The 16,454-nt window shown below is 42.3% G+C and overlaps 2 protein-coding genes across 9 annotated transcripts in view; one reads left to right on the forward strand and one right to left on the reverse strand.

Annotated features, from left to right (window-relative positions):
* The window catches only part of dcbld1.L (discoidin, CUB and LCCL domain containing 1 L homeolog), a 48,693-nt gene extending 44,520 nt beyond the window's left edge, over positions 1-4,173 (reverse strand). The window contains exon 1 of the mRNA XM_041562972.1: positions 3,764-4,173. Coding sequence (XP_041418906.1) covers positions 3,764-3,872 — 109 coding nt within the window. The 5' untranslated portion in view covers positions 3,873-4,173. The remainder of the gene's footprint in view (positions 1-3,763) is intronic.
* Positions 4,174-7,463: 3,290 nt separating this feature from the next.
* cep43.L (centrosomal protein 43 L homeolog) overlaps positions 7,464-16,454 on the forward strand; it is a 54,027-nt gene continuing 45,036 nt past the window's right edge. Inside the window, exons 1-2 of one of the 8 annotated variants that reach the window (XM_018262123.2) lie at positions 7,464-7,487; positions 16,087-16,201. In XM_018262123.2, coding sequence (XP_018117612.1) covers positions 16,118-16,201 — 84 coding nt within the window. In that variant the 5' untranslated portion in view covers positions 7,464-7,487; positions 16,087-16,117. Of the gene's footprint in view, positions 7,488-7,880; positions 8,148-12,457; positions 13,173-16,086; positions 16,202-16,454 lie in introns of those variants that run through there. The other 7 variants (XM_018262122.2, NM_001096344.1, XM_041562331.1 and 4 more) reach the window with 7 other exon arrangements.

The following is a 16,454-nucleotide window of genomic DNA, read 5'->3' on the forward strand; positions in this document are numbered from 1 at the left end:
ACAATTCAACTGGGAGGTAATTTAAGAAAAAAATTGTATGGCTAATATTCGATCTACTGTTTCCAACCCGAAAATTCAAATTGTATTCGATTCGTACAAATCCAATTTTTCTCCAAATGGCTCTACAATTGACTTGGACATGAACTTGGCAGGTTTTAGGCAGCGGTTCAAAAGTAATAGGTGTCGATACAAAACAGCGCAGAGGTTCTGCTGCAAAAGTGCCTTTATTAACACGACATGTTTCGAGCACCAAGGCTCTTTATCAAGGCAGCGAATATTTGAATTAGGACTGTTCAAGTTCAAATTGACTGTTCAACTCTTGATAAATCTGCCCCTTAGAGCACCAAAAGTATCCGTGTGTGCCACTGTCCTAAAAGATAAACAGCCAAAATCAAAACAGGGCAACCAGTGACCTGCGTTAGTTATGCACGGGTTGCACTTTGGCCAGGTGAAATGATCAACTGTACCCCGATGTAATTGAAAAGACAAGTTTTTAAAGATGTCAGTCTCTAGTAAGCTTGAGTATGAAGTGTATGAAAGTTTGTTTGAACCCCATAGACCCAACCACAGATGAGGAAGTATAATAAATATGACCCACAAAGTCTTTGGAGATTACACATCTGGTGACTGCAGTTAGAAAGTTAGGTTCCCTTATCTGCACCAATTGAGGATAATACCACTTCTTCAAATGCTCTCTTATATAATATTTTTTCAGATGCAATGGCAAACTAACAACACACGAAGAGTAGATCTGGCCATTACAGTTCGATTAACAGTTCATTATTCTGATGAAAATAACCACTTGCTTGTGCAAAACAAAACTGTGCTATTTTCTGTCAATATAAGAATCAGAACTGCCCTGATTTTAATGTGTCTGGGTGGGAGTTTATGTTAATAGTAAAGGAATGACCTGTGGTGTTTGGGGTGGAGGCAGCAGTATGTTAAATTATCACTGTTGTGTGGGAAATTACTCTTTTGTTCTTAAGGTGTTACTAGACAAAAAAGGGTGGGAATCACAGCCTAAACATAACAACAGTGAAACCAACAGTTTCTGAAAAAATAAGGAAATAGGAAAACTGCTAAAAAACTAATAAGGGTAACTCCAGATGGATAATAAGTATGGCTTGGTTACAAATCTCCATTAGTAAGAAATTATTTCTACTTAAGGGAATATATATACTAAATAGAGAATGCCTCACACATCAGATCTTATAGCACTAACTGAAACTATCATGATGACTCAGGAATAGGGAAAAATTGTTTCACAAAAGATTTTGAACTGTATTGGTATGAGACCTATCATCAGTAATTCTTTGGATCTGGGGTTTTCTAGTTAAGGGGACTTTCTGTAATACGGAGCACCATGCTTTAAGACTACTATCACACCTTGTTGTTTCTCCACTAACATACTTCTACTAGTGCAGAAAAGCCTAGTGCATGTCATGGAATTAAATGGCAACCATCTGTCACTGCTGGTATATGCAGTTTTTATTGCATTCATGCTGCATTTTGGCTCTACCAGCTATGACAGGTGGATTCCTTTTCTGGTACCTGTACACTGTAACTGAGGGGAATTTAAAATATGTTCAAATTTTAAACAAAAAAAAAGTGCATCGGAATTTTCAGTTAACAGAATAGAATGCAAAGTGTTAGCATAGACTGCAATCTATAAACACACTGACCGATCACAGTCAGTATACAGACCATATTACATTCACACGCATGTAGCATGCACATACAACTCAGGAGCAATTTGTGGTTTTTTTTTTTTGGTTTTTTTTTATAAACACCATTTTTTCTGAATTAACACTTTTTGCAAAGGAGATGCATGGAGATCTGTGTATCTGTAGCATTTTATATTATAGCCTGTACAAATATGCAAACAGCTATTTCCCAAAGAACAGGCACTGCCACCACAGGTTGTGGAGCTCATTTAGCAGTGCAATCACTAATGCAAAAAAGCCAAATTGATGTTATTGACACCAGATGCTTAGAAGCCTTCAATGAACCTATAAAGGCAAAGAAGATAGGATAGGATGAGGAATGCACCAAATCCACTGTTTTAGGATTCAGACAAATCCCGAATCCTTTGTGAAAGATTCTGCTGAATACTGAACCGAATCCTACCATAATTTGCATATGTAAATTAGGGGCACATTTTTTTTAACATTTGACTACCTTAAATCACAGGATTTTTTTGGATTTGGATGGGCTAGGCACTTGGGGGCAAATTCACTAAGTGCCGAAAATGTGATAACGCACCTTCGCCAGGCGAATTCACTAAAATCGAAGTTGCGCTCAGGGAGGCTAAAGGTAGCGAAGTTGCGCTACCGTTAATTCGTCAAGAAAAGCACAGTTACGCTAGTGATGCCTAATTTGCATACAGTGGTAAGTTAAAGTACAATGGATGTATATGTAGCAGCAAATACATTACACTACACAAGCCTGGGAAAGCTTCATAAAATAAAATAGAGTTGTTATTTTGCCCTATACATGTGCCCACTGTATAGTTTAGGTGTGATATGTTAGGAAATGTAGGGGGGATGGAGGTTACCCCCAAAAAAATTTACGATCTTTTTCAGCCTTTCAACTTTTTTTTTTTGAAGCAAGCCCTATCTACTCTATTGCACTTCGCCTGGTCTGAGGTGGCGAAGGCAAGTCTGGCGCAAGAGGTAACATTCAGTAAAATCCGCAAGTTAGTGAATTAGCGTAGTTACGTCCCTTCACCATAGCGCAACTTCGCCTGGCGTAAGATGTGAAATAGAGCTATAATAGGTCCACTTCGCTAGCAATTAGCCACTTCGCCGTTTAGTAAATTTGCCCCTTGGATTCAACTGAATCCTTCTGAAAATGGCCAAATCTTGGCCAAACAGTTAGGACAAACTCAAGGTGTATAACTTTACCACTGGTCAGCAGAGGCCTGAAACGCCACTAAACTCCGCTTCCCCTTTTCCTCTATTCTTACATTAACTTTTTCAGACATGTTAGTAACACACAAGGTATGAATTGTTGTCTGTCAACAAAGGTTTATACAATTGTAAGTGAAAAATAACCTTCTCACATCATAAATAGCCCCCACCAAACTAGCATACAGCAAGTCTCTCACTGCCCCATCACCCAACACATCATAAACAACTAGGGTTGCCACCTGGCCAGTATTTTACCGGCCTGACCGGTAAAAATGATACTTGACCCCAATGTTATTAACAGGGGGAAAAAATCTAAATATATAGGAAGGCCGGTATTTTTTTCTTCAAAAAGGTGCCAACCCTATAAACAGCACACTGTACCCCTCCATGAACTAGCACTGTCAACATTGTATCCCCCCACACACAGACACACACACACTAGGTTACAGGACCTTCACACACACTTTATCCCCCCACTAGTTCATAGCACTGTCACACACTGTATCCCTCCACTAGTTCATAGCACTGTCACACACTGTATCCCTCCACTAGTTCATAGCACTGTCACACACTGTATCCCTCCACTAGTTCATAGCACTGTCACACATACTGTACCACCCTAAGTAAGTAACCACCATCATACAGAGACAATGCTAAACTAGGCTCACTTACTAAGACGGGATAGATTTGCCCCAGTGCAGTAACTCATGAAAACCAATTAGAAATGTGCTCTTATTATTGTACCTGCAGTAGCCTTACTAAAGCGGATTGCATGTTGTTTGCTTTGACTTCCTGAACGGGACAAATGTGAATAAGCCCCACTAAGTTCCCCCCACGCCGACAGTAGTACTCACCCAGGCTCTCAGCCACCACGAGTAAAGCTGGGATAGTCACAGAGATCCCGAGCAGTGCAAGTAGTGCAGTCACAGGCTGCGCCCAGCAGATCCCCCTGCCCGGAGCCATGTCAGCCGGCGACTCGCTAGATCCTTCCCTTCCACTTCCCACGAAGTTCGCAGCGAGTTTAAATGATAGAAAATGGGACTCCTTCTCAGCTTTATGTCGGACTCTCACAGTTCCAGATTGGAATATTACCCCTCTAGTCCACCAAATGTTAGGGGCTCACAATTTCCGACACCACAGCACTCTCTCTCCGAAGTCTTCCACACTGTACTCCGTACTGACACACAGCGCTCTCGCTTAACCTGGGGGAGGAGGGAAATGTGGGAGGGCGAGGAATGCTGTTGAATCACACTGACACCTAGTGGCCATTAAGCGGAACGTCCCATATTGTAGGTTCGTTACAAACTAACCTTCAGCCCAGCTGTGGCGTTGCGTGCAATTCTGTGAATACCTAGTTATTCGATAAGGTAGTACTCGTGGGACGCGCAAAATGAGAAGTATTTTACGCATGTTCTACAACAGAATGTATTCTAACCTTTTATATTGTGACATTTGTGTAAATGCTAACCTAACTGGAAAGACCAGAGTAAGGATGACAAAAATTTGGTCATGGGTGACTGAAATCTGCCTGTGGTGAAAGAATAACCACATTCCAGCTTACAGTTTGCACATATTTTAATAAACGCCCAAAAGTAATACCTGAATCACTGGGAAAGCTCAAAATTAGTCCTTTTAGTCAAGTCCCTCAGCCAAGCAATATGGTGAAATAAACTCCATATTTCACAGGCAAAATAAAAACATGAAATTATTAACATCATCAGAACTCATTATTGACAGGGATGGGATATAGTTATTAAAGCACCACATTAAGCAGACCTGGACCAAGCTAAACAGGCCCACACTTCCATCAAGTGAGCTGACCAAAAATAAAGTTAATAAATAAGGGCATTTGTTTCATGATACAAGGTCAATCCCATACTTCAGACTGTGAATCCACTAGGGATGCACTGGTTGGGAATTTTGCTACCAGCTCCTGTCCATAAACTGCCCCTTCTCAACCCAAGCCTGACCCAGCCCAAGGCTGAGAAGAGACTTCAGAACCTTTGCCAGAGATGACAAGGGTTGGGACCTGAGAGGGTTGGGACAATAGGGAAGGTTCCATGATCTGTGGGGCATGTAGGTTTCGAGCTGAGCCACACACCACTAGTATACTGGGATGGGAAAAATGCATTCTCTCAGAGGCGTAACCAGTGCTTGAATTGGGGCGATATGCGGCGGGATGGGATCCTGCCACTTCTTTTTTATCACTAAATTCCATCCCCTCTGGCGGGATGGAAAGGGTCAGCATACCGGAGCATTTTTTTCCCCTGGTCTCTGCAGCACTGGTGTGCGCATTCCTTTAAAATTGGACTGCATGAGCACCTGTACTCATGCTCTGCCTGGACTGAGTCCAGTAAGGGCCAATGAAAGGGAGATGTGGGTGTGGCCAGTACTCACCCGCTCACACTAATGCACTGACACCATAGAAACAGAGCTCAGCGACCAACGTTCCCTTCGTTCCTAGCGCCACAATTTGCCCATGATCCCGTGACAATGGACAGCTCTTATCCCTCACTCACTGCCCTGAAGCTCCTTATGGCAAAACAATCAGTTCCTCAGTGGCTGCTCTCAGGCTGTAGGGCAGGCATGCACACACCAAATTCCTGGACAGCACACTCTTCGGATCACATCAAGGAATCGCTTGCTCATTAATTCATTGGTAAAAAATACTTCATTTTATTTAATTATTAAACATATTAACAAACTGTTAAACCCTGCGCCATGAGGTCTTTATAGGGCAGGCATGTCCAAAGTGCGGCCCGTTTTCAAATTTACACTGGCCCTCAGCCTCCATCATGAAATTAATAATAATGAGGCCCCCCAGCACAGTGAATCCCATAGCAGTAATATTAAGGCACATTAGTGAAATGATCTGCCACTTGGTCTACACTGCTGCCCGTGTGCTGAAGGTGTTGGCAATAGACACGTACTGGCACATAGAGACGCGCTGTTTTTGCAAACATCTTTAGGGCTGAAGGTGTCAATAGATGTACTGACATGCCAGTACAGTAAACTAAAGAAGTATGGCGTCACTACGTTCCAGTACGTGTCTATTGCTAACACCTTCAGCACACAGGCAGCAGTATAGATCAAGTGGCAGATCTTTTCACTAATGTGCCCAAATATTACGGCTATGATTACTCGATTCCTGTAATTTAATGTTAATGGTTCAAAGAATGTCCGGCTGAATGGTCGGCCCCCACACATTTTAACCTCACCAAATCTGGCCCTCGTTTCAAAAAGTTTGGGCACCCCTGCTGTAGGGTGTCCTTGCTTCCCAATGGCACATGATCCCTCCTACCGCCGGACACTTACTGACTGCTAGGTTACTGCTGCTGTTCCCTCTGGTGAGTGCGTGTTCCCACCTCTGGTAAGCGTGTGTGCATTCCTTTAAAATGGACTGCATAAGATGACGGGCCCTGGTGCGAAGCATTGGTAAGATTGGTGCTACAGGTACAACTACAGACAGACTGGAGAGCAGCAGGTACGTTATGAGCGTTTGAGGAGTGGCAGATAATTATGGGGGTGGCAGGGCCCTAATATCGGCTGTGAAACTTTCCTGAGAGAAATACAAAGATATGACCCCCCACATAGTTTCTCTATTTCAGAACTGACAATTATTTTCTTTCTCATTGAAAAGTCACTTCCGGTCACAGTGGGAATACTGAGCCCACTGGTAATGGTAACCATGACAACAGCCATGTCTGAGCCCATAGACTAGCGCTGAGTTCCACTATTGTGCCTGTCCGTGGTTGTTTTGGGGCCACATGTAGAGCTCGGGCAGATACACAGAGGCAGGTGCTGCGGATTCTCTGATTGGCCCTTCTCCCCACCTGTACCTGCCCCCAGATGCACTGTTTCCTGTGTGTCGCTATGGTAACTGCTGATCTCAGAACTGATTGGTCCAATACTCGTGTAGAGCAGCACACTCCGTGCTGAGTCCCATTAGCCCAAGCGTAAGTGGCTTCTGGGGGATCTTGTTCTTATTGCTGCACTGTGGGTTCTGCCCTAAAGAAACATTTGTGTTACTGGGACATAGTGAGCAGAGCAGTGTAATAAAAGCTGGACAGTGACAACAAACGAACAGAAAATCTGTGATTAATTATTGTGATGATAGGATATTGTTATAATGGACTTTATGATAAAAAAATATTGGTGAAAGAGACTCTAGGTATCTAAGTAAGCCTTTGGAAACATGGCTATGTTAAAGACAGTTGGTGTTACTAAAACAAACTAAGAAGAGAGTTATCTTCCCAGACTGAATCCATGTAAAGTGTGTTGACTATCTCCAAGGAAAACTAGTTTAACTGGAATTGAGTTTACCTGAAAGACCCATGGGACGCAGTGTACAGTGACACCTAATGGATGGTATTCAGTATAGTACAGTACTGGAATTCAATGGATGCCTATGGGACTTGAAGATCTCATGGTCTACGGCGACTACTACTGGACAGTGTTTCATCCTGGTTACAGGATGTGTACAAACAAACTGTAGTGGACTACGGCCTGGTTGTCATGGAGGGTAAAGGACTATTTGGTGTACACACACAGAAGAAGAAACCAAGGAAGCAGGAACAGGTGATATATCTGGAGAAACACCTTTAATGATAGCCACTTAGACATAACTCTATATGCACGCATCCCAAGACATTAGGTTAGTAGTAGTTAGGATATACATTATAAGCCTTGTATGTTGCATGCTTCTTTTTATTATAAGATGTATACTATGGTGACTTGCTGTAATTGTATCAGTTGAAGTTACCAGAGTCCTTCATATGTTATATGCTGGTCCATAGCAAAGGAAAGCCTGACAGGTTATAGTCGCAAACCCGGTATTTAGGGGGGCTTTATATAGTGGTTCATAGCAAACGAAAGCCTGACAGGTTATAGTCGCAAACCTGTCGGTGCGTGTTCCCACCAATGCTGTTTCCCCCAGAAAGTACTTAAGGGCCACCCCTGTATTGCAGCATTACTGGGGCGAGTGCAGGCGCCTTCTTTTTGCCACTGCAGCTAATCCTAGCACACCCTGTCTCAGGCTGCTCCAATGTCCTGCAATCAGCAGCAGCAACATGAAGCAGTGAGCACAGGCAGGTGAAGGTTAAGCAGCGTGTCTGGAACACCCAGCAGCAGAGGTGGAGAAAGGAGGGAGGAGAGCATTTTGTTTACCAGCTACACGGGCCCACCAAAAGAAGCAAAGAGTGAGGAATTCAGGAGCACAAGCAATTTAGAAGGAGCCAGGTATGCTGTGGGTGAGGGGGAGATTGGTAGAAAGGAGGGTGGGTGACAGCACAGGGAGAGGGGAGCTGCATGAAGCCATTGCTGCTGGGAGCCTGTACTGGGACAGGGGAAGCCCTAACTTGCTCCTTAGTGTAACAGTTAGCTGCATGAAAGAGTATCCACCTCACTCACACCCAACAACACCCATCATCACGTTGTGCTGCTAGGGGATGATGGGAGTTGTGGTTCAGCAACAGCAAAATGCCAGTGGTTGCTATTGTGCTATGAATTCTGGGGGTATTTATACATGAAATTGCAGTTGTGCCATTGTGCTATGAATTCTGGGGGTATTTATACATTAAATTGCACAACATGTATAAAGAGCCACAGAATTCATAGCACAATGGCACAACTGAAATTTCATGTAGAACTACCCCCAGAATTCATAGCACAATGGCACAGCTGCAATTTCATGTATAAATACCCTCAGAATTCATAGCACAATGGCACAACTGCAATTTCATGTAGAACTACCCCCAGAATTCATAGCACAATGGCACAACTGAAATTTCATGTAGAACTACCCCCAGAATTCATAGCACAATGGCACAGCTGCAATTTCATGTATAAATACCCTCAGAATTCATAGCACAATGGCACAACTGCAATTTCATGTAGAACTACCCCCAGAATTCATAGCACAATGGCACAACTGCAATGGTGCTATGAGTTCTGGGGGTATTTACAGTATACATGAAATTGTGCTATGAATTCTGGGGGTAGTTCTAGATGAATTTGCAATTGTGCAATGTTAGTGCCATTGTGCCAGGTTAGTGTTAATGTGACCTGTTGATTGCTGCTAAACTAAGTTGTTGTGCTGTTAATAAACATGAAAATAGTGAAATGATTTTAAATTAAAGTTTTCGTAACTAGAAAGTATTTGTAGGCGAGGCTTATAATAATGGTAGGCATGGCTTATATTTGTGGGCAGGGCCAAAATATTGCTGCGTGGGTGCCATCCCTCTACTTTTTAAATCCCAATTCAAGCACTGAGTAGGAGAATTATATATAAAGTTTACACTGTTTCTTTAATTCAAACAGTAGCCAAATTTTGGGCTTTCCAAATGGAAAGGTCTGTGTGAGAGTGCATATCACATTGCACTCCATTTCCCCAGGTTATATGTCACAGGATGGGTAGGAAAAACTTGACTTACAAGTTACTTGTGTCTGACCAGTACAGATGGAGGAACAAACATAATTGCAGGATGACTCCACCCACACTGCACATTTGCCATAAAGTGTATTTAACAGGAAAGGGGTCTGTGAATAGCTACACTAAACAACGTAATGCTATTAAAATTTTTTATACTTTTAGATTAATCTAATGTTTGATCTCCCCATTATATTTCTTGAATTTTCTTGGAAAAAATGTTGTTAAATCCAGTTAATTCAATTTCTCCTTTGTGCATTCCACACAATAAAGCCTAGGGCTTTAAGAGAGTTGTTTGAATGAGTACTCATAATTATCTTCTGACAATGTATTTTTGAAACATGCAAGTTCAAGAAATTATTGTCACAAATAAAGCCCTTATTAGTGAGCCTACATTCTGTACAAGGGCATATAGCTGTACAGAGGCACACATAATTCACATTGTGTGGCAAAGGCACGCCCATTTTACAAAAACACACCCTTTCCCTTGGTTGGCATGGCAGACACAGTGTGCACTAGCATTTTAAAAGCAGACAAAGTGGCCCCCATTATTTAATGACAGTGTATGGCAGAAGCATTGCTGGCTCTCAGCATTTAATGGCACATTGTGGTGCCAGCTCTTCATAACAGACACCCTCTACCCCAACCAATAACCCTGCTCAGTAAGTGCTCCCCTAATTACATTAAAAAATTATAAATGACACTAACTCAATTATGATTAAACTTTAAATAGTGTTTATAAATATAACAGTTTAACTTTTAACATAATGTGTTTAATGCAATGTCTCTTCAGAGTTTTCCGTCAATAATAAAAACATCATCTGCTTCACTGGCAGTCTCAGCTACAGATTCCTTAGAAAGGTTAGCTGGTGTTTTTTTGATATTTAGATCCACCTATAGACTTCTTTTCTATTGACACTTGTTTGTTTCTTGCTAAACTGAAGTTTAGCTTGCTTAAGTGTGGTGGTGGCAGCAGCAGCAGTAGCAGCAGATGGTTCCTTGCTGGACCCAGGTTCCATAGCAACAGCAGTGGATTGTTCACTGCTAGAGCCAGCTGAAGGTTCACTTACAACACTAATGGATGGGTCCTTTCTGGATTCAGCTGAAGTCCCCCCAACAGCAGCAGAGGATGGTTCTCGGCTAGATGTGGATTCTCCAAAAGCAGTCACTGCTTCACTGCTAGGCCCAGCTACACTTTCACTACTAGCAGCCTCTGATAGTTCTGACTTAGATGAAGAAGAAGGCTGTCTACGACAGGACAAACTGATGTAAGTGTCTGATTTAGCACTTTTCAGTAGGCGAGGGGAAGGCTGCCACTGGTGACACTTTGTTTGGGAGAACAGAGCTTCCTCGTAGACATTTGGTCCAAGCTGTTGGGTTATTGGATTCTTCCCCAAGGAACTTCGTTGGTCAGTTATTATTTTTCTGACAGTGCTAAATAACCTCTCACATGTAGCATTGCTATGAGGAATCAGACATATAAACTTTGCAAGTTTACAAAGGATTCTGTACAGAGGCTGGCCAGTCACAGGATCTTGGATAAGGGATCATTTCTGCCAGAATTCATCTATTCGCTCAATCGGAAATGCTGGAAGACTGCTGGTTTGATACTCCCTAAATTCTTTGAACAACCTGTCCATGTCCTGTGAGATGATTATGTTTGGGAATCTTGATATTAGCATCTGCAGTTCCTCTATGGTAGAGGACAATTGTGTGTTGGGATTTAAGAAGGAGATATTTTGAAGAACCTTGCATCTAGCAAAATACCAAAATATTTATTTTTACTAGAAATTACACATTGGCTAATGCTTCTGGTGCAATTGCACCTTGATTTATGTGTGTTGTTTTTGTCGATGAACATGCATATTTTTCTGCAATTTTAGAGTCTAGAATTTTAATAAGTGGCTGATGTGATCACTACTAGCTAAGGAAATATTGTGTTCAACTAGAAAACCAGTGAACAACACTTCCGCTTTAGTTACACTTTCTGTAGCTCCTGAGTCAGAAAACATTGATGTTAATCCTTTGGAGCGTGTCACAGCTTTTGCAGACCCATTGTGTTTATCAGTGGCAATATGTCTTGTTACGTCATTGTAGCCACCATGACCCACTGTAAAGTCAGCCCTACAATTCTCACAGAAAGCATATGATGAGCCTCACCTTGACTTCTGCAGAAATGGGTGCTCTTTCTGCCAATTATCTTTAAACAGGCAGAGCCTTGTAGCTTTTTTCTTAGGTGACTCTGAGTAATCAGCCATTACTGTTAGTATGTGGTCAGTAGTTACTCTGTAAAAGCTATCATTGGGGGATGAAAGAAAAACAATACCAACCATTATAGTCCCTGCTAAATTAACAGTAGGTGGAACCATTTAAACTGAAAAATATAACCTCAGCCTGGTAAAATGTGTGTTTAATCTTTAATATATCTGGGGTGGGGAAGCCAAGTTATATATCTATGCTATATGTCAGTCATGCTGACAAACTTTTGCGTATCATAGTTTTACTCTGATACACCACATATTCAAGACTAAGAACAGCCCAACTACTATTACAGATAGAGGCCATAACTACAAAATACACATAAAAAAGTACACTTTGACCCAGATTGGGGTTATATTTAAGGGGTTGCTCAACCAAGACTTTTTTCAGTTCAGTTGGTTTCAGATTGTTCACCAGAAATAGACATTTTTAGACTCCAGTTTAAAGCAATGCAAACCTCTGCTGAAAGGAAAGATGGCATGCACCCCTACAGAACAGCACATTTACTGCAGGGCATCTTTAACAACAATGACGAAACAACAACACGGATGTTTATAGTTTTGGAACAACTTTATTTAACATGTTAAATAAAACATTGATGTAACAAAAAAACTCACAGACTGTGCCAAAATATGTATTTTTCAGAATGGCTGAAATTGCTCCACTGTTTGAAGACATATAAAACCAGAATATTTAAATATATGATTTTGTTGTTCTTCCAATCATAAATATGTTACTATCCCATGAAAGGCAGGAATGTTCTGGGCACACAATAAGCTATACCCTCCAACTGTACTGTCTAAGGGAATCAATATGGCACCTCCCTCCTCCCATATGTAACAAATATACAGAGAATGAATGTTCTGGGCACACAATTTCAGGGCTGCCTCAAATGAGTTGAAGTGCCTGGCATGCTGGGAGATCTTTAACACTATCCATTAATTGTGCCTCACTGCCCAGAACAAGGTCAGCAAACAATTAAAAAGATTTTGAAAGGTAAAAAAACTTTCAACCCTCAAACCTTTCAAAATTACATAAACTGATAATCCACACAAAAATCCAGCCCCCTTGGTTTTGCTCATGACAGTCTTGAAGTTACTGAAAAGTTGTTTCAGTCACGTGCCAAGTTGATTTCACAAAGCAGCAGCAGCAGCTTCACTCTTCACAGTGCTGAGGCACCTGAGCTAATCCCGCCAGCAGCAGCAGAACACAAGAACTGCCATAGAAACCAGAGATTCCTTCTTGACACGCGCAGAGGACAGAGGGAGTGATCATCAATCAAGCTGCTGGCACATCCTCCAGAAAGACGATCCGATTGGCTGCTAGTGTGAAGTCCTGATGCAGAGAGAAGACTGACGTCGCTGTCTAAGCACCACCCACCGGGATCAATCTGCAGCGTGAGCGGAAGAAGCAAGCAAGCCGGAAAGAGCCGAAGAAGATAATTGCTCTCCCCCTTCGCCGTTCCGGAAACTGCAGAGAAAACCCGGAAAAAGCAAGGAAGATCCGAACAGCGGACAGCTATCCGGGACAGGCAGGTAAAATCGGGACTGGGCCGCCTAATGCGGGACACTTGGGAGGTATGTCATCACTTGGTACTTTAAAGCCTTTCAAGCGTTTTGTGCATCTATCTAGAAATAAGAATCGCTTTTCCAAGCAAAATAGATTGTTTGATAGTTGTGAATTTGTGGTTTGTCTGCACTGGTTCTCTAGTGAGAAGTTACCAGCATAGGGAGGAGGGGCTCATAGGGCCACACTTTGCCACCTAAGGCACAATGTCCTTTCATCCTTCTCAGACCAGAGCAAGAAAGTGATCACTAGTGTAGAGACTCGTTGCACTATTCAGTAAATTAGGCCAGTGTCCTCAGTGTGTGTGTGTGTGTGTGTGTGTGTGTGTGTGTGTGTGTGTGTGTTTTTTTAAATGTCTGCTGCTAAAACACTATGCAGACTTACAGTTCCTCCATTCATTTAGCCCCCAGCCTTGTGGCTTGGTCAATACCTGAGGATAAGTTCTGACATGTAGAGCAGAGTTATGAACTGATGTTAATGTCTGGGTCATTAAGTTTAAGCTTTTAAATGGTATTGGATTGGCATGGCGAAAGAGGAGCAGTTCCTGAGATGTGTGTCCCTGGCGGCAGTGTTTTTTAATCAATGATTGACAATTTTAGGATATTTCGGGTGTTGGATGGGGGGGGGAGGTGAAAGAACCCTTTCTGTCTTAGAGATATGTAATTTATGGTAGCATTGGAGCATGTAAGTATACCTTTACTTGGATGTTCCAATACTGACAAGCAAGAAGAGACCCCCCCAGTTAAAAGAGTTAAAGATCAGTAGAAGAGAAATGCATTTAACCCTTTCTGTACTGCCAAGATCATAGCTCCTACATTCTTTTAAGAAAAGGCATTAAGTGGCAAGAACGTAGGAGCGACGTTCTTTACTAAAATAGCGCTCTCTCTGCACGCACCGCAAAATCAGCGTGCAGAGAGGAGCGATTAGCTGCAGAACCCCCTAGGCAATGAGCTTACCTGCAGCAGATCGGCGATCCCCTCCTCCACGGTCGCACAGAAGCACTGTGTTCATTTGGGGTCCGCACGTGCCCACCTGCTTTGGTATATCTATGCATATTGGGCATCAAACTGTTCAGTAGACCCATGGCTTCAATATTTAGGGTGTTTTCCAATTGTATGTAAGAAATTGGGAGAGATAAATGCAACCAACTGCAATATTTTTAGGCGATTTTCAAAAATATCATAAAAACCACTGCCTTTAGCGTTGCTTTGCAGTATGTACGTTTTGGAGTAGAAAGACAGTTTTAGGAAATTTTTATTCGGCAGAAGGTGTACTTTCCAAAAAATATATGGTTTTGGGGGGGTCTTTGTACTGTTGTTTTCGTGGTTTCGGGGGTCTTTGTACCACTTGTTTTTGTGGTAAACTAAAAGACCCCCCCAGGAAAGTCCCCTAAAGTGAAAGAGCAAAAAATTTTAGGTCTGGCAATGGAAGTTCCAACTTGGCCAAATTGGCTGGCAGTGAAAGGGTTAAGTATTGTTGGCTTAGAGGCGCTGTTATAACCAATTCTTATTAGTTTGCCAAGAGTATGTATACAAAGTAAACAATAAAGGGCCTAGGACAAAACTTTGAGGGCAGTAGTATAACTATAGATTGGCCAAGTGCTGCGGGGGTGGGGGGCAGAGGTGTTTGTCTGTGGGAGTAAGGAATGCATTTTAGGACATCCTGCTTCTAAATACCTGTCTTGCATGCGATGTCCTATACCTTCGGAATGGTGCATCGGTTTCTTTTACTGTCACTCATCGTCCAAATCTGCAGTTACACCTCCGTCGTCTACCCTCCCTTCTCAGCCGTCAGTAATACGAACTCCACCCTCACCCTTCTGCCCTCAGACTTCTGACCTCAGTCTTCTGCCCTCAGCCCTCCATCCTCCTCCCTCAGTCATCTGCCTTCCGCCGTCATTCCTCTGCCTTCCGCCCTCAGTCCTCTTCCTTCAGTCCTCTTCCTTCCGCCCTCGCTCACCACTTTAGAAACTTATGGATAACATTGTCTGCTGAAAAGAGAGATCTGAGGGGGGATGGCTGAGCAGTGAGGGAGGAGGGAAGAGGGTGGAAGGAAGAGGACTAAAAGGAAGAGGACTGAAGGCGGAGGATTGAGGGCTGAGGGCGGAAGGCTGAGGGCAGAAGGATGAGGACGGAGTTCGTATTACTGACGGCTGAGAAGGGAGGGTAGAAGATGGAGGTGTGATTGTAGATTAGGACGATGGGTGACGGCAAAAGCAACCGATGCGCCATTCTGAAGGCATAGGACATTGCATGCAGGACAGGTATTTCGCTGAAGGATGTCCTAAAATGCGTTCCGTATGGGAGGCCTGGATTTTTCTGCAGTGCACTTGCTGTCACAGATTGCGACGTATGATTGTTCTTCAGCTATGAAGCTAAAATCTGCACATTTTTGGCCAGCTTAAGTAGAGTGGGAAATTTAGCATATCTGCAATATATATAATTTCTTATATAATATGTAAGAGTCATCATTTGAGTGAAAAGGAGAATTGGAGCACATATAAATTCCAAAGGCAGATGTTGTTTTAGTGACAGTGTGTTAAAATTGCCTAGAATGATGGATGGAGTGTCGGAGGAATGGAAATAAGAAACCCTTGCAGGGAAATTAAAACTTATGAGGGTGGTCTATGAGGTCAGTAAATGACAGGAGGAAAACAACAAAAAAGGAGCGGGTGGAATAATTTTAAATGTGCAGCAGGAAGAAGCGGAATCCTACCCCACAGGCTGCCCTGTGAGTAAGGTGTAAGCCCCCAATATAGCAAATACATTGAAGTAATTAGTAATGAAAAGGTTGTAAATGGCGGTAAGAATATTGCAGACAGAGGGCACAAGGAAGATGAATAGTGGCTTTGGGTATAGGTACAAGGTTTCTCTAATATACTTAACATAATTTATTTAATTACTATTGTGCATGCTTTGTTTTCAGAGAATTCCATAAGCTGCTTCACAGAAAAACTATGTCTGCAACAGAAGAGGACACAGAGTTGAGAGATCTTTTGATTCAGACCCTAGAAAATAATGGCATCCTTAACAAAATTAAGGTGACATTCTCTAAAATGTTTATAGGAAAGAATTTGATTTGTGGAAAAAAGTTGTTGTTAAATAAAAGCATATTACATAGTTACATGGTTAAATCGGGTTGAAAAAATACAAAGTTCATCAAGTTTAACTCCTGCAAATGAAACCCAGCATCCATACACAGACCCTTCCATACCCTCACATAAATTATATACCGGTATACCGATATCTATATGAATTATAGAATTTAGTATCACAATAGCCTTTTATATTATG

This window comes from Xenopus laevis, chromosome 5L (genome assembly GCF_017654675.1).
Source record: "Xenopus laevis strain J_2021 chromosome 5L, Xenopus_laevis_v10.1, whole genome shotgun sequence".
NCBI lineage: Eukaryota > Metazoa > Chordata > Amphibia > Anura > Pipidae > Xenopus > Xenopus laevis.